The 18,341-nt window shown below is 44.9% G+C and overlaps 1 protein-coding gene and 1 long non-coding RNA gene across 3 annotated transcripts; one reads left to right on the top strand and one right to left on the bottom strand.

Moving 5' to 3' along the window:
• Window positions 1-2,908: 2,908 nt before the first annotated feature.
• On the bottom strand, window positions 2,909-7,765 carry LOC311598922. Of its 2 annotated transcripts, none has more exons than XR_014779707.1 (3): window positions 7,640-7,765; window positions 7,201-7,302; window positions 2,909-3,084 (listed from the first exon to the last, which is right to left on the bottom strand). It is a non-coding gene; the product is annotated as an uncharacterized lncRNA (long non-coding RNA). The 2 variants fall into 2 exon arrangements; XR_014779708.1 differs by lacking the exon at window positions 7,640-7,765 and adding an exon at window positions 7,524-7,629.
• Window positions 7,766-7,808: 43 nt separating this feature from the next.
• LMOD2 (leiomodin 2) lies at window positions 7,809-16,195 on the top strand. Its single transcript, XM_084784493.1, has 3 exons — window positions 7,809-8,227; window positions 13,824-15,182; window positions 15,718-16,195. The coding sequence occupies exons 1-3, from the start codon at window positions 7,955-7,957 to the stop codon at window positions 15,742-15,744; spliced, it is 1,659 nt and encodes a 552-aa protein (XP_084640619.1). The 5' UTR covers window positions 7,809-7,954; the 3' UTR covers window positions 15,745-16,195.
• The last annotated feature ends 2,146 nt before the right edge of the window (window positions 16,196-18,341 follow it).

The raw sequence follows: 18,341 nt of genomic DNA, 5'->3' as shown, positions 1-18,341 counted from the left end.
ACATTTTAAAACGTCATACTAGTCTCACTGGTGTGAGAAGCAGCTTAGGAGTTATAGAACACAGTCACAGCCATCGCCTGTTAGCTGGATGAGTGTAAAGATATTTTTAAATTCTTAGAACCGAACCAATTTTATCTTTTGTAAAATGGAATAAATCATATTTACTCATCCAATGTTACCTCACACAGTGTTAGAATGCACATTAGTAGAGGGAGATCATATACTGCCTGGCACACCGGCTGTATAAAGACCATTTTGTGAACTACAAATGTTATATAATCGTGAGCTGTTATTATAAATAGCCCTAATAATTTTAAATTTGACTCACACTCTCCGCCACAAGTTGGCATAGCTGGAAGGTTTGCTTGTCTGCCAAGCCTGAGAGGGCAGGCTCCATAGGGGAATCGCCGGTTCTCATCTGCTCCCTGGGGCCTGTCATTTGCTGTCTGTCCAGAGCTTGTCCAGTCCCTGACCTTCTCCCCTGGGAACCTTTCTCTACTCTTCTGAGAGGCTTCAGTAAACAGACTGAGCAAATGAGCTTCCTGAGGAAGCTGAACTTCCTCGGGCGCTACCCCACTTGAGCCTTGTTACACATGAGCTGCAACAAGTAAGCAAAGCACAAGCCCCTCTGTGTCAGCTTCATTTCAGGAGGCAGCTTTGCGTCTGCACATGGAGGGATTAGGTAAAACTTAAAATAATAATAATAATTAGATCGCAGGCAAAACATCCTTGGCATTTGCGAGAGTTAAAGAATTTCCCATTTCCCCATGTGGACAAGTGGCAATATAACATGATTTCTGTTCTTCTCAGTAACTTAGGGACAATTAAAAAAAAAAAAAAGTTAGCCTGGCCTGGCCTGGTGGCAGTTGCCTGTACTCCCAGCTACATTGGAGGGTAATGCATAAGGCTCACAAGTTCAGAAGTTCAGAGTCCAGTGAGGCTGCAGAGTGATTTCAAGGCCAATATAGGAATCTTAGTGAGATCCTATCTCAAAAAAAAAAAAAAAAGACTGGTGTGTAGCTCTGGGGTAGAGTGGTTCTTGATGAACAGGGTCCTCGGCCTCAATTCACAGTATCCTGATAGATACATAGATACATAGGTAGAATTCACAGTATCACGATAGATAGATACATAGATACATAGGTAGAATTCACAGTATCACCATAGATAGAATTTACAGTATCATTAAAAATAAATAAGCACATTATCTAAGTTAATAAATTGATAAATAAATAAATAAATAATAAGGCATTCACGAAATGAACAAAAACTATCGCCCTGAGGTCAGGCTGCCTCCTGGTCAGTTGGGCTGATTCTTAGCTGCGAATGACACACAGATGAAGGGACAGTGAGCCAAAAGCACAGCCTGAGGCGTGTGGTGGGCAGGTGGTCACTGAGCAGTGAGTGGGAAAGCTTCCTCTGAAGGCAGCTCTGGCAAACAAGCAGAGCCTAGGGCTGGGGTGCAGCTCAGCGCGGCAGCGTTTGTCTGTCTAGCGTGCAAGGAGCCTTGGCTTTGATCACAGTTCAACAAAAAATAGTTCAGAAAAAAACAAAAAACCTCGAGTCATCTCGCATCTAGTAATTGTCATGATTTCTGTCATTTCTAAAAACCCACTTTCCCTTTCATGACGAGTCACTCCTGTCCCACTGCATTGTGGTGCTTGTTTAAAAATACTCCCCGAACACTTAATAACTGCAAAGCCTCGGAGACGGCTAGACACCACTTCTGCCTTCAGAGAAGCATTCTCTCTGCTAAAACCCCATTAAAACAAGGAACCCTAAGTGCAATGCGCCTAGGAACCACTTCGAATTCACCCGGCCTGGGGCCTCCCCACACACGTGGGCCTGCGTGCAGCTCAAGAGGCAAAGACAGAGGGGAGCGGTGCAGTGCTTAAAAAGCAGTGCAGCCCAGAGTGGCTCAAGGTCACCCCAGCATGGCTCAAAGGATCCAATTGAGGCAGGAAAAGTGAGCAGCACACCTGGCTAAAGGTTCCGTCGGAAGAACAGTGGAAGGCACTCAGGGGTTTTAGGCAGAGAATGACCTGGTGAGCTTTGCGTTCTTTTTGTTTGTTTGTTTTGTTTTTGTTTGTTTGGTTTTTCGAAACAGGGTTTTTCTGTGTAACAGTCCGGACTATCCTGGACTCGCTTTATAGACCAGGTTGGCCTCGAACTCACAGTGATCCTCCTGCCTCCTCCCAAGTGCTGGGATTAAAGGCGTGCGCCACCATGCCCGGCTGAGATTCGTGTTCTTAAAAGGTCCCTGTAGAAGGTGGGGGCCGGAAGCAAAGGCGCGGGCAACAAGCAAAACGTAAAAGAGATTTAGTCCAGTGCTATCTCCAGGCAAGAGAATGAAAACAGCGTAGCCTCAAGTTTGAGACAAAGGGAAACAGCCAAAAATAAAGCAGGGATTCGGAGGCTGTTAGAGCAGAGGACCAAGACCTCAGCTGCACACCACGACCCTGTGCAAGGAGCCCCCGGAACACCCAGGCCCTAGCGAGCGGTGCCTGGGGACGTGTGAGCCGAACACTGGGGTGAAGAAGCTGCAAAGAGAGAAAAAACAAGAGGCTGGTTTGAGGCAGTTTGAGACCCTCGGAGATTGTACGGGTGTTTTCACAGAATGTCCTTCACCTCAAAAGATTTTAGCTGAGAGCAGGATGACACATTGGTGTCCGTCTTGGACTTATGGGATTCCCCTGCACATACTGAAATTAAGTACTGTCCACATAGAAATGGGTCTTAGTTAGTAAACAGATATTTTATGTCATATAACACAAATAGTAAGTATAATTTAAAATTAAATTCACATAATGCATATCTTGAGCTGTTAGACATGTCTGTTCCAACACTTTGAAATATGAACGATTCCTGAAGTATTCCCTGAAAGCTGAGCTTAAAGTAGAGAGACAAATAAATGATACAGCCTTTTAATACCTCTAAACAGTAGTCACCAATAGTACAGAAACCATCATCAAAATAGTCCTTCCAGGAGGGGCTTTCCCCTTCTGTGTTGTTAGGTGGAGGTAGGTCTATGCACAGGGATACTCAGGAGAGCACTGTTACTGCCCTTTATGTGAGGAGTCCACACTGAAAAACAAAAGAAAAGCATAGAAGGAATATTTGTAAAGAGGAGGGGACTGGTGTGCTAAAAGTTATTTTTATAAAATTGTGTTTGTTTCTCAGTTTCTCTTTTAACCCAGCTTGCATTAAAATAATTGAGACTCTATTATATTTTTTTATTTAATAATAAACTTCACAACACAATAACTGAGCAGTTATCACTCTATTCCTAACCCTCCAAGCTAATCTGGTTTCCTCCCAGCTTACATCCCAGAGATACTTGCACTTTGTAGCATCCTTGATCCAGCTCCTCTCCTGATGTCACCTTGAGCCCTCCCATAGCTCATTTCCCCATTTCTTTCTCTAACTCCTCCTCCCCTGGCTGGCCGGAAGTCCAGCCCTATTCTCTCTCCTGCTCAGTGACTGTAAGCTGCTTTATCGGCATATCAGGGGATAACTGGGGAGCAGTGCTAACAAAAATTTGAGATAGGAGATTCTCAGAACAAGGATCACAACCAGATATGGGGAAGCACAGAAATCAGCCTCTGAATCACACAATAACCTTATGCTTACACTAGTGGTCAGGGGAGAGAAGAATACAAACAAAGCATAGTATATACATGGATGAAAATGTTAAACTGGGGGCTGGAGAGATGGCTCAGTGGTTAAGAGCACTCACTGCTCTTACAAAGGACCCAGGTTCAGTTCCTGGTACCCACATTGTGGCTCACAACTACATTAAAAAAAAAAAAGAGAGAATGTCACAATAAACTTCATCATGTGTATAATATATTGAAATAGAATACAAAAAGCAGAGAAAAGAAACATAAACGCAGTACCAGTCTGCTGGCAAGACTGGAACTGCTCACCTCTGGAGGTGCCAATGACCTCTGTTCCCCGTCTCCTGGTTTCCTTATGGGTATCACAGCACTTACCTAAAGAATGGACTTTCAGGCGACACAGCTATACGGGGTAATGGTAGAGATAAACGCACAGTGCTAGATGGTAAAACCAACCAACCAACCAACCAAACAAACAAACAAACAAAAAACACTTTTGTATGACCTTCGTATAAAAAACTCAACATCTGTGAGCACTCGGCATGAGCAGGACACGGTGCTGGTGTAGAATGTGGTGGGGGGCGGGGCTACCTTCCTAAGCAACTCTTTGAGTCGGGGAAGTTTCCATCTTTCTCTGTCCTGGGGCACTGACTCAGAGGCTGCTGTCTCTGCCTGGAACCTCTTCTGGCCCCCCATGCCTTCTCCAACATGGCACACATCTCCCTCTGTGTGTTAGTCAAAGCCGGGGCTGTGTAGCAGTGCTTAGTCCTATGGCAGATTTTTAAGAAATGACTTATAGGAGATACTTCTGAGTAGATATCATGAAATCTGATGGGGTATGAGTCGTGATTGCTACAATCAGACTGACTGACAGGAAGTACACTAAGATGTTTTACATGGCCGTTTTCTTAAGAGGCAGGTATAATTAAGAGACAACGTTGTTTTCCATGATGGCGGCACATGATAAGACATTATAACGCAGACTCTTTGGAGTCCTTTTCAAAATCATTGGTGGGACGCACACAACTTGACAGAAGAAACTAATGCAAGGCTATATGTTGCAGAATATTTGATCCCATCGTGAACCCCAAGATTATGAGCTGTGAAAGCCTGTTTCTTGTTGGGTCTGGCTCAGCCCTAACACACATCTTTAACCCAAGAGCTTCTGTAAACAGAATTAAATAAAATGAACCCTAGGTCAAGAGTCTTAGCAAGCAACCAGCTGACAGGGATTAAGCAGAAATGAGGGACACTCAGTTTGGAGGGTTTTTAAGACAGCATGAAGGAGAAGGAGGGGCTTTTCCCCTCAGGGACATCAGCTGGGCAGGAAGGTCAGCTGGGCGCTTCCTTGGCCTCTCTGAGCTAGCAGGCTTTCACTTCAGCATCTGGCTCCTGAGTCTTATTGGTAAAATCAAACATTTGAAATGCTGCTTTAAAGCAACAGCTATATTTATTTTGGGTAATTCCAATGAGGAAACTAAGAATATATCATTGCTTTCAGTACAAAGAAAATAGTTTTCCAATGTGCCATGTGTCTAAGGTGTCATTAGTAACTAGTTTGTGCTACAATGTATATACATTTTCTTCTCTTAAAAGCACTTTTAAAAAAGCACACATGTGACTACTTTTATGTAAAATGTCATTGTTAAACCAAGTAACTCATTTCACTTATCAGATTTAGATATCTATCATAGCTCAGTGTCACTACCAAAACTCAAAATATCCTTTACTTAAAAAACAAATTACCATGTGTTCCACAAAAGCATATACTACTGTCTCAAGATCACAACCAAACCAAACCCAGTGATGCTAATGTCCAGCTTGATCATCGCTCAACATGTTAATAAACCACAGCCACACTGAGCCTCAGGAATAGGAACACGTGGTCTGTAGCTTCAAATACAAATGTAATTTTAAAAAATTAATTAATCATTTATAGTTTCATTATTCTCTCTCTGAATATCGTTTCTGGAAAGGGTTTGATTCTGAAGGCAGAACACTATGAGCTAAAACACATTTAGCTGAATTTTTCATGCAAAAGAATGAAACAAGATAACTCACACTCCCTAGCTTCAACTGAGCTACAAAGCTATAGGAAGTGAGAGTACAGAATTATGGCAGACAGACAGAGAGACAGACAGACAGACAGACAGACACTAACAGACCAGAATCTCCCAGAAGTCTATCCTTACACCAATGTCAGTTACTTTTCCACAAGATGCCAAATAGTTTTCCAGAAAAGAAAAGAGCATCTTCTTGACAAATAGTGTTAAGAGTAGATATCTGTATATAGGAAGTGAAAACCTTACTTTCCACATGTACAAAAAGTTAGTCAAAATGGGTCATAAGCCTAAACCTAAAAAGCAAAATCTTATAAACTTTTGAGCAAAACACAGGAGTGAATCTCTATAGCCTGGGATTAGGAAATTGCTTTTTAATACAGACACCAAGAAACAGCCAGCAGAATAAGAAATAATAAGGTGAGCCTCATCAAAAAATTTTTTTAAATCACTCCTCTTAAAAAACACTAAAAGACAAACCAAAGAATAAGAGAAAAAATATATAAATCATTTGTCTCATTGAAGTATTTGTTTCTTAAATATACAGCCGGCTCATAACTTGGTTAAAAAATTCAATTTAGAATAAGCACAAAACTTGGATATTTTCCCTAAGGCCATAAACACATGAAACTATACTCAACATCATTAGTAACCAGAGAACCGAAGAGCACTATCTTGTTCTCATTAAAATGGCTGTGACTAGGAATACAAACAACAAACAGGCGCTATAAGGAATCTGGAGCACATGTCACTGTTGGGAAGGTACAGGTGAGCCATTTTAGAATATGATGCGAATTTCATCAAAAGTGAGTTTGCCCTGTAACCTAATGTTTCTACACAGAGCAGTAAAAACTGTGTGAGAATTCAAAGTCTTTCAGGTAAGTGCTTGCAGCAGCTTCATTCATAGCCCGAGCCTAGAAATAACCCAAATAGTCCAGTAGCTGAATGCATGGCTATAATGCTGTGCATGTATTGAGATAAATATGCACACACATTACTACACTTTTATATATCTGCATTCTAAAATTAGTATAAAATTCTACAAACTTCATAAGTATTAAAACAACTTCATAAGAGTGGATGCAAATGTATAACTGAAAATTAATATCTTGTCAGGCACAGAAGGCACACTTCTGTGATCCCAGCACTTTGGGAGGCAGAGACAAGCAGATCTCTGTGAGTTCGAGGCCAGCCTGGTCTACAAAATGAGTTCCAGGATAGCCAAGGCTGCACACAGAGAGAAACCCTGTCTCAAAAAAAACAAAACAAAACAAAAATTAATGTCTTTCTAATTTTCAGCTCAGAAGCCACATGGGTTAAAATTACAGACCTTCTATTTCTTGGCTTGGTTTTTCCAGGCTAGTTACTTAACCTTTCAGGGGCCTGTGCTTGTCAGATATGGGCAATGATAATACTCCTCATAAGATTATAGGATTAAATAATATAAAACATGCAGCGTGCTTAGCGTTGGACTGTCGCAGTGGCAGTCTCAAAAGAATTGTAATAACCAGGTTTCTACTCACACACAGGAAGAAGGCAACCATTTGGTGACGTGGGGAAGACTCCTTGCACTCTTCCAGCATTCAGCCTTCAACACTTAATCTCTCAATCTTGACTGCCAAAATCTGTAAGTGAGGGTTGAACTGTTAGTCCAAAGCACAGACAGCTAGGGAGGTGTACGGCATGTACTGCAAAGCACAATAACTTATAAAATCTTGTTTCTATCAGAGCTCCTCTCCCTATCATACCACCCAGGGTGTGTTCACAGAAGCACCACGCTAACTACCCACAGATATTGTGGGGTTGTTTCTCAACCTCTAAATTCATAATGAAAGAGTCCACTCACGGCCCCAGTGTCTGTGTGGCAAGACATTTTCAAAACAAAGCTTGCTTTCCTTTGTTTGAATACAAAGTTGGGAGAACCATGTTGCCTCCTATCTGAAACACTCTGCCTGTCCTCACCAGCTATCTGGCTCGGCTAAATATGGCTCTGGCCACTGTGCGAATAATCCCCGCTGGTTCTGAGACCTCCATCCACCACCGATGTGACATTCTTTGTGTTCAAATGTCTAGCTGACGTCTGATGCTTAAAACAGCCCATGCTTTCACCCTCTCCACATTGTCACAGGCCTGCATCACCACTCTTAAAAGGCTCCCTGGGCCGCTCCTCACAGCAGCTGCCGACCAGCCGGTCGCTTGCCTCCCTCCCCGTCTGCCTCGGCTTGCCTTTAATGCCTGGCTCTTCAAGCTCTTGGAGTGTGTGACGAGGCCGGGACCATGTCTACCTTTGGCTACAGAAGGGGACTTAGTAAATATGAATCGATTGATGAGGATGAACTTCTGGCCTCCCTGTCAGCTGAGGAGTTGAAGGAGCTGGAGAGAGAGCTGGAAGACATTGAACCTGACCGAAGTCTCCCTGTGGGGCTAAGGCAAAAGAGTCTGACGGAGAAAACCCCCACAGGGAACTTCAGCAGAGAGGCACTGATGGCTTATTGGGAAAAGGAGTCCCAGAAACTTCTGGAGAAGGAACGGCTGGGGGAATGTGGAAAGGTAGGCTCTGAGGACTGCCCCAACTGTGCCCAGCATCCTTATCCTCACCCCGCTCCAATATCTGACACCCCTCTTTTCTGTAGATTTCAAGCTTCATCACTTTTGATTGTCTTATAACCCAACTATATCCATTGAAATACTGTACCCAATTGAAATATTTCCCAGGCCAAGATAGGCTCACCAGTTTTGTAAGGAAAGAAAGGAAGAAAGAAAGAAACATCTCGATGAGGGTGGTTTTGTTTTTGTTCTTGTTTTTATTAAGATGAGAACTTGGAGAGGAAAATGTTTCACAACCAGAGTTTGAGTTTGAATGGGCTATCAAATACTCAAATTGATGTTGCATAGCATGTTCCTGCTCTCTCTCTCTCTCTCTCTCTCTCTCTCTCTCTCTCTCTCTCTCTCCCTCTCTCTCTCCCTCCCTCCTCCTCCTCCTCTCCCTCTCTCTCTTTCTTTTTTTCCTCAGTTAAATACATTTAGTCCCTGATTCTTTGATGGCAATAATGGCAGCAGTAAAATTGGTTTCATGTTTCCAATGCCCACAAACTCAGGGCTGCAGGAAGAGTGTGGCCATGAGCGCCAAGGACCCTTGAGTTGTTGCAGCCAAACATTTCTTCAGGGTCCTCTTTCCTTCTGTCTATTCAGGGAGTTCATTCTCTTGTTTCCTTTGTGAGTCAAGATCTCCCCCTCTTTGAGATTTTTTAAAAGAAGTTCTAGAGTTTCCCCCAAAGAAAATGCATGCTTCCTAAATGATAAAACCCACCAAGCATCCAGCTAAGCCCACATGTGCAGATCCATCTCTGAGAATCTTCCTACTCCCTGTTGGGAATTCTGAAGATAGGAAACACACTTGTACTGCAGAACTGGGATCTAGGAAGCCTTTGTGTGCTGCCCAGGGAAGAGTCATTTTGAATTTCCTAATGAGTCATCACTGAAAGGAAGTTCAGAAGACTTTTCTCTGGGAAAGCCGTTACAGCTGTAGAATGTTAGCATAGGAAAGAAACCCCGAGTTCACGGAAGAAAACAGGCTGGGAACAGCTGTTTAGAATCCCATGAGCTCCGCTCAAATCACTTATAATCAGGAAGACTTGTGGTGGCCAGCTTTCTACAACACTAATCTGGGCGCTGTGGTGATGTTGGTGATAGCTGCCTGCACCACACATTCGTAGCAAGACGTGTGTGAGCCTTGTCCACGTCAGTCACTTCGGGAAGGGCCACTGGGGCCAAGCCAGGATCCTTCAAGGACACTATGGCTGCAGAAGTGAGGAATAGAAGGGAGATGAGGAGAGGACACCTGTGACCAGTCAAGATTTGAGCTGGTCACTTCTTGCATGGCCATCACTTAAGAGTTGGATTTGCTCTGCTTGGTTTTGGGTTTGGAGTGGAAATGAGAGTCGGCAGTCTGACGGAATTGAATCACATCTTACTAAAGAATTTCCTTCAAAATAAGGACACGACTGTCTGTAAGAAGCCAGGACACAGAGGCCCCTGCAACAGTAACAGGGCAAAGGCATTTTAATGTCATAATGTCATGATAGCAGAGGGGACCAAAGGGCAAAGCCCGTTGTCAGCTGCTGCGGAACCCCACCTCCCACTGCCAATGGCTTTGCTGACCCTGCCAGCGGCTTATCGGTCCAATTAGAGTGGCTGCCTTCTTTAGCAACTTTGATTCCTTTCTCGTCTGGTTAACTTTTCTCCCACGTCATTGTCCCAGCCAGCTGCCTCTGGGGTCACAAGGGTGCTGCTGAGCAGCAGCGGCTGACAGAGGGAGTAAATCCAGTGTTGTCATCGGGGAAGACTCCCAAGCAGATGAAGAGAGAGAGGAGCAGGTGCCTTCTCAGTGATAATGGCACAGAGAGGTCCCATGAGGAGGAGCTCGGGGCTGGATGAGGGTGGTGGTGGGGACAGGCTACTGGCTTTGTGAAGGTTTTAGAATATTCCATGTAGCACCTTGTGAGTGACAGCCTTCCCCCCCCTCCCTTGTCCATTCAGGTTGACACAGTGTGTACTGTCTCAGCTCTAGGCACCCTGGACATGCAACAGTCCAGTTCTCCTTACTAGAATAGCTGCTGGGTCTAAGGCACAGGTGCCAATGACTTTTCTCACATTATCTCATTTCATCTTACCTTTCGTCACTTGGGAGCTGAGACTAGGAGAAACTAAGGAAATTATGTGAGGGTAGCAGCTTGTTAGTCAAGCTGGAATTGAAGCTGGAGACGCTCGGCGCGAAGGCCGTTTCTCAGACTTGCAGGTGCCGGGCCAGCAGGATGAGCATCACCTGGTACTTCAGAAAGCACACACTCTAAGCCTCTCCAATGTCTGCAGATGAGAAGCTCTTGGGGTAGGGCCCAACCAGCTGTGGCCTATCAGCTCCACCCATAGATGAGGGCACACGTTAACATTAGAACTATAAGAATCACTCAATTTCTTGAGACCTGGAAAGGCGTAGTGATTTATCTACAGACCAGGCCAGGGCCTGAAAGCCAATCCTCTTGCTTCCTCTTAGATGCAATGGTGTTGCGGAGGTGGAAGAGGCTGGTGATGGCTGGCTGTCTCCTAGTTGTTGCACGATTTACTCTCCCTAGTCACGAACATTTGCGTTCTGTCTGCTTAGTGCCTCCCGCCTCACTCTCTGTGCACCTTTCCACCTCCATTCCCCAAAGGATTGGACCTAACTCCAAACCAGCAGGTATAGGAAGCATTGCCTAGCCTCCCTTCCGGCGTAGGACTGATTCATAAAGGAGAAGGGATTGTCCCGGGGATCGTCCTACCTTCCTCCTCACCCCTGCGGCGATCTTTTTTCCACGTGATCCCCTCCTGAGGTGGCCAACAATCTTAGGTTGCCCTGGACTCCTTTAGAAAATTCCTGCATCCTGGTAAGCCACCCGGACTCAGACAAACATCCCAGGACACTTGGTCAGCCTTATCAGTATTTTCCTCTAGATCTTGTCCTCACTAAGATGCTGTGAACCACTGTCAGTTTAGAGCATCTAGCCAGTCAACAGTGTTTCCTGAGCCTCTATAAGGTGCTAAGCGCTGTGCTAGGTGGAAAAAACAGACACAGGCCGACACCCATTGTACAGTCTATTGAGAAAATGGCAAACCAGCAGTTAAGGCGAAGAGCAGTAGCTTCTTGGGAGAAGTGTCATTGGACAGCATCTCAGGGACAAAGTCAGGAAGTGCTAAAGAAGGCCTCCAGGAAGAGGCATTGACAGATGTCACAGATGTATTTTGAAGGGAAACAGGCTTTGTAGAGAGATCCTAAAGATCTTCATACACTACAGGAGATGAGATTTCATGGTTATATAAAAGGCAGTATACTGTGGATTTGGAGGCAGGCTAGTACACACTCTCAGGTAGCTGATGGGAACTCCACTTATAAGAACTTATACAAAGCAGAGGGCCTCGGGGTGGGGGTGTCAGGACTCTGTCTTGCTGATTTATTTACCTCTTTGCAGGCTGTTTTATAACTCCCGTCCCTCCACCAACCCATTGGCAGACAAACAGGCAGACAGACAGACAGACAGACAGACAGACAGACAGACAGACACACACACACACACACACACACACACACACACACACACACACACACACTCCCTTCCTCGCCTAATACATCAAGTAAATTGAGACTGGACAGGGTCACCCTAGGAGAGGGTGACCCTTTCCCAGGCCATCACTTGACACCTGCCACTCCAAACAAGTGGAGACTATTTTGTGACAGCAACTGGGCAGACAAACCTGGAGCCCAACATAGTGTTTTCCAAAGCTTCATCTGTCCACAAGCCGCAGACAACACCCTTGAAGTTAAAAAAAAAAAAGTGCTTCTAATGCAGAGGAAAGAATTCAGGCTGTGGGGCAGCAGCATCCACGGGACTTCAAAAACGACAATGAGAAGGACTCACAAGAGAGAAAAGAAAAATCAGATACACGCAGAGCTTCTAGGACATTTTCTAATAAAAGATAACATGGAGATTAACATGGAGATGAGAAAGCAGTGTTTTGGGAGTCTGAGCAGAGGGACTGGTGAACAGAAGTGACAAAGGTAGAACCAAGTCTCATTCTGTTCTGTTGGTTTTGTTTGTTTGGTTTTTTTTTTGTTTTTGTTTTTCATTTGTTTGTTTTTGAGACAGGGTTTCTCTGTGTAACCTTGGCTGTCCTGGACTCCGTTTGTAGACCAGGCTGGCCTCGAACTCACAGACATCCACCTGCCTCTGCCTCCCTGAGTGCTGGGATTAAAAGCCTGGCTTCAAATTCCATTTACCTGAAAGCCTTTTTACAGTGGATGCATGGTAAATAAGTTTAAAGCACTGGGCTGGGCCAGGACTTGCAGCGAGCGTCTCTACCACTGCCTGCTAACACGCAGTGCTGGTTGGCATCTAGGGAGGTTGCTGTTCTGCAGGCCTTGGCGCTTTACCATGGCTTCCCCGGTGGTTCTGTTTGTTGTTTTTCCGGAAGACACATTTCGATCTGCTCTGGTTGGCAGCTCTCTGGGACTGTGCAGTTCTCACAGTCTTGTGTTGGGTGTCATCCTACAACAAATGCCAGAGCAGCAAACCGAACCTGGTTCTCTACGTGGAGACAAACAGGACAGAGGGCACTTGGCTTGGCCACATCCAAAATTGACTTAAAACTCTGTTGTTCAGCTATGTCCCCAGCGCTGGATCTACTCTTTGATAGAGTCTAAGTTGTCTAGGCTGACCTCGAACTCTCTATCCTACACAAGCCTTGAACCCTCTTTCTCAACCTTCCAATTAGCTAGGAGAGCAAGTGTGTACCAACAGGCCTGGTGAAATTTTGAGCATTAAGAAAAAGGAATTCACTGGCATATTGTTTATTTTTTGTTGTACGTGTTTGGCTTGAAGAAATAGGAAAGGTTGGTGCATGGATTCTAGAAGGAGGCATGGATTTGCAAAGCGGGAACAAAGTGAGTCAATAAGTCAACATGCTAAAATTTTCTTGTTTTATTTTATTATTTTATTTATGATGGCTCATACAGAGGTCAAAGGGTAACTTTGAGCAGTTAGTTCTTTCCTTTTACCTATTTGTTGGACTGAGGGATTGAACTCCTTCGGGCTTATGCCATCAGCACCTTTATCTGTTGAGACATCCTGCTAGGCCTAAAATGTCGAAAAATTTATCCAGCATTTCCCAAAGCTAATGCTCTGACTTACGTGTTCAAACTAGAAAAATGATCGCATATATTTTATTCAATAAATTTGGTAGAAGACAAATGCTTACAGAAAAACTGCTAGTAGTCAGGTAACAAAATGTTGACCTTGGTCGCTTGAACTAGAGTCAGAAACAAGGGCTTGTGAGTTGTGTTCACGACAGACCTCTGTGGTACATGTGTTACTTTTATTTATTTATTACTGGTTATTTATTTTGAGACAGGGTTTCTCTGTGTAGCCTTGGATGTTGTAGATTCACTTTGTAGACCAGGCTGGCCTCGAACTCACAGACATCCACCTGTCTCTGCCTCCCCAGATGCTGGGATTACAGGTGTGTGCTACCATGCCCCGCTCATGTGTTACTTACTTTTGTACACTGATAAATGTGCTTCAAGTAAAAACCGTAATGATGTCACTACACTCCTTAGGTTGCAGACGAAGACAAGGAAGAGAGTGAGGAAGAGCTAATCTTTACTGAGAGCAACAGTGAAGTCTCTGAGGAAGTGTGTACAGAAGAGGAGGAGGAGGAGGAGGAACAGGAATCTCAAGAGGAAGAGGAGGAGGAAGAGGACAGTGAGGAAGAGGAAACTACACCTGAAGCTACAAAGCATATGAATGGAACTGTAAGTTACAACAGTGTTAATTCTGATAACTCGAAGCCAAAGACATTTAAAAGCCAAATAGAAAATATAAATTTAAGCAATGGCAACAGCGGAGGGACACATAGGAACACAGAGTCACCAGCTGCCATTCACCCTTGTGGAAATCCCACTGTTATTGAGGATGCTCTGGAAAAGATTAGAAGCAATGACCCCGACACCACAGAAGTTAATCTGAACAACATCGAGAACATCACCACACAGACCCTGTCTCGGTTTGCCGAGGCTCTCAAGGAGAACACAGTAGTGAAGACGTTCAGCCTGGCTAACACACATGCTGACGATGCTGCAGCGACTGCCATTGCAGAGATGCTCAAGGTCAATGAGCACATCACCAGTGTGAACGTGGAGTCCAACTTCATCACGGGCAAGGGGATCCTGGCCATCATGAGAGCCCTGCAGCACAACACAGTGCTCACGGAGCTGCGCTTCCACAACCAGAGGCACATCATGGGCTCCCAGGTAGAGATGGAGATTGTCAAGCTGCTCAAGGAGAACACCACGCTGCTGCGGCTGGGCTACCATTTTGAGCTCCCAGGACCAAGAATGAGTATGACGAGTATTTTAACAAGGAATATGGATAAACAGAGGCAAAAACGCATGCAGGAGCAAAAACAGCAAGAGGGGTATGATGGAGCAGCTACACTTAGGACCAAAGTCTGGCAAAGAGGGACACCTGGTTCTTCTCCATACGCATCCCCGAGGCAGTCTCCCTGGTCGTCGCCCAAAGTCTCCAAGAAAGTCCACACTGGGAGGAGCCGACCTCCATCTCCTGTGGCCCCGCCCCCACCCCCTCCCCCTCCCCCTCTTCCTCCCCATCTGCTGCCTCCTCCTCCTCCTCCCCCTGCTCCTCCACTCCCGGAGAAAAAGCTCATCACCAGAAACATTGCAGAAGTCATTAAACAACAGGAAAGTGCCCAGCGGGCTCTACAAAACGGACAGCGAAAGAAAAAAGGGAAAAAGGTTAAGAAACAGCCAAACAATATCCTAAAGGAAATAAAGAATTCTCTGAGGTCAGTGCAAGAGAAGAAAATGGAGGACAGCTCCCGGCCCTCCACCCCACAGAGGTCAGCACATGAGAACCTCATGGAAGCCATTCGGGGGAGCAGCATAAGACAGCTACGGAGGGTAAGTCACCACAGGCCAGACTGTACGGTCACACTTATTCAGTGAGTCAGCCTCCACTGATGGGGGCCATCAAAGCTTCCTCTCCAAATTCCTACTAATCTTGTAAATATTTGTGCACGTGACAGGAAGCACACCAAGTGTGAGCATTAGGGGTGGTTACACTGAGTGAGGTGAACGAACCCATTCCCAGTTGGGCCAGTACATTTGTACTTACTGCCTCAGCGAGGATCGTTTTACGATACTCCAACATATAAACATTCAGCTTTCCATAATTAAAAAGCACTGTTATCTGCATGCTAAAGGAATTCATCACTTGTCAGAATTTTCACCACAGAACTGAAAGTGATTCACCACCAGATAGGTAACGTGGATTCCACACGGTGCTCATAACCTACGTTCATGTTCTTCTTAGGGGATGCTGCTAAGGGTAACCCTATATTACCTATAGGTAACCCTATAGGGGCTGGTGATGATGGTGGTGACGTACTTTAACATGCCTGCCACGTCACTGAAAGGCAATTCCCTGTCTTTGTAGGTGGAAGTTCCGGATGCCCTGAGATAGAACACCTTGTAGAAGAGGACCCGGAACTGTTTAGTGGTGTGACCTGAGGTGCATCGTGAGCTGCTTCCGAACTGCCTTCTTTAATTTGAAATATTCCCCAGCTTCAAAGATAGTATCACTATGGAATTCCAATGGGAATTTTAAGAAGCAATCAGCATATTTCTTCTGTAAATATGAAAATAAACTTTTTTATGTCATGAGATTCATATGGGCAGAAGCCTCGCAAGATCTCTTTGCATCTCTGATGTCTCAATTACTGAGCTTGAATCACTTAAAGAAATGTGGTATTATTTTTGTAATCCCAATAACCTTAAGGTTCTTTTTTCTTTTTTAAAGAGAAACTAATATTTTTCTGTGAGTTAATACATCTGCTGGGTATGTGTAATATTGCTAAATATTAAAGTCATTATGTTCTCACACCAAAAGGGTTCATGCCCTTAGCATTTGCTTGCTTTCTTCGTGCCCAAGAAAGTCTGGCCAAATCTCTCTCTGCAAGACTAAATTAAAGAGGCTGTTTGGGAAGTCTGGGACAGGTTTGGGAACAGATTTCCACGTGGCCAACTCCCTGGCTTCACTGATATGCAAACCAGACGGCAGCACCAGCTCCTGTGTTTTCCTAAATCCAATGGACAGCCAGAAGTCTAATGCTGCTAGTCAAGATTTTCAGGAGAGGACAATGTGGGATGTCAGGAAGTTTTGTAGTTGGAAAAAAAAAAAAAAAAAGAATGCTCAGGCCACGCTGGAAGGTAAAGAAGACGGTGTCCTGGTGGGGTTGATGAAGAAATGGCAGCTGTGCTCCTCTAGGACAGCTGGCTTTTTATCCTTACCTGTTTCTTGCTCTCCCTCCTAGCCTTTGCTTTCTCCCTTCCTTTCCTTCCCCCACCCCATCTCTTCCTTTCTTTCCTCCCTCTCTCTTTTCTCCCTATGTCTCTCCTTTGCTTCTTTCACTTCTTTTCATGCCCAAGGTAACATCCACAGAAGTACGCAGTCTAGGCTCGTGTGTTCACAATCCCACCTCTCCCCTTATCACTCAAGAGGCATCTGAATCCAATGAAGAGAAACATGCTTCCCGGCTCTCCTGCCCTCCGTTCTCCTGATCCTCAAATTAACTTGTGGTGTCACTAGTGTCCTGCAGGTTCTCTGAGACATCTGGTCAATAATGTTTTGCCTCATGGGCAGAGCTTTTAATTCTTTCCAATCGAGAGGATCATGCTGTGCTTAAGAACATCTCCAGCAATTGGTAGGATTGCTTCTGTTCCAGGTGTTCTCTTAGCAGGAGCAGCTGGAATCAGAATTTTCCAGAGGCTATACGCTTATCCAGTGTGTGGGACTCACATTAGAAGGCAGGAGATGAGGGTCGTTTTCTGAACTAAGTTATTTCACGTGGACATCTCACAGCTTTAAGAGGTGCTGTCCCTGTTTGATAGGTGAGAAACAGGAGCAGAGGTTAACGTGTGAAGCGGGGCATCGCTGACCGACTGCAGAGCGTGGGCTCCTGCGCACTGCTCCTCACTGCTTCCATGCAGAGGCTAGCCTCCTGATGGTCCTCACTCCCAGACGCTCCATGCAAACTGCTGTTCCCTCTGCTGGTGGCTTCACTATTTTTACCCTTTCTACTAGTGTGCAAAATCATGTTTTATTTAAGGTTAAAGGTGTGTGTATGTTTGTGTTGCTGTGCATATAAGTTCAGAAGAGAAAAACCAGACCTTTGTTTTTCCTGACCTTTGCTTGCAGAGACAGGATCTAGTGCATCTAAGGTGATGAGGAGTGAGAGGGACAAGACAGAGGAAAGGGTCCTAATTAAGCAACCATTTAACTAGCAAGACCACACAGGACTCCCTAAAGGAGACGTGGAGAGCTGATAGTGTTTGTATTACCAGAAGGTACTGACACTGTGGAGGCTGGACAACTCTTCTCCCCAGAAGCAGGAGCCTAGAAGACATGTTTCCTCTCTGCATTGCAAAAGGCTGCCTTGCTAGGTCTCTGTGAACCTTAGCAGAGTGCAGAGTGACTTACAAGGAATGTCACAAAAACAGAATATAGACAGGGACGCTCATGGCTCAGCATCAAAGTTCAGAATAAAGACAAATGGCTGCACGGAGGTGGCACACGCCTTTAACCACAGCACTTGGGAGGCAGAGGCAGGCCAATTGGAGTTCAAGGCCAGCCTGGTCTACACTGTGAGTCCGAGGACAGCCAAGGCTACACAGAGAAATCCTGTCTCAAAAAAACAAAAAACAAACAAACAAACCAAAACCAAAACCAAAAAAGCCAAGTATGGTAGTCAAGTACCCAGTGAGCACATTAGTAATGAAAAACAGTTGTAGAACCTGTTCCATCAGGGTCCAGGCCGAGCGTTAGGACAATCATCACACAAAGGCCTGAAAACTCACAAAGCTGGTATGAAACCTAATTAGTTCATCATCTATAAAAAGCAATCCGCTCACTGAGGGAAAGACTGCCCAAGACCAGATGAAGGGTTTAGGTGGTGATTTATGTGTGCACACTGATCTCTGAAAATACATCTAATCCTGATTTGAAATATGGCCCCAAACGCCAAGTCCTACTCTGCCTCTCAGGCAGCGCTCCGTGGCCGT

This window comes from Acomys minous, assembly GCF_964271855.1.
Source record: "Acomys minous genome assembly, chromosome: 6".
Taxonomy (NCBI): Eukaryota; Metazoa; Chordata; class Mammalia; order Rodentia; family Muridae; genus Acomys; species Acomys minous.
Note: the sequence above shows the minus strand (reverse complement) of the source record. Positions and strands in the feature narration are given on the sequence as shown.

What these genes read in the sequence shown, in the direction of transcription:
- LMOD2 (XM_084784493.1), top strand. Translation starts at nt 7,955, where the DNA reads ATGTCTACCTTTGGCTACAGAAGGGGACTTAGTAAATATGAATCGATT. An exon ending in GGCTGGGGGAATGTGGAAAG is followed by an intron (nt 8,228 to 13,823) that starts GTAGGCTCTGAG and finishes TACACTCCTTAG; the next exon opens with GTTGCAGACGAAGACAAGGA. An exon ending in GCATAAGACAGCTACGGAGG is followed by an intron (nt 15,183 to 15,717) that starts GTAAGTCACCAC and finishes CTGTCTTTGTAG; the next exon opens with GTGGAAGTTCCGGATGCCCT.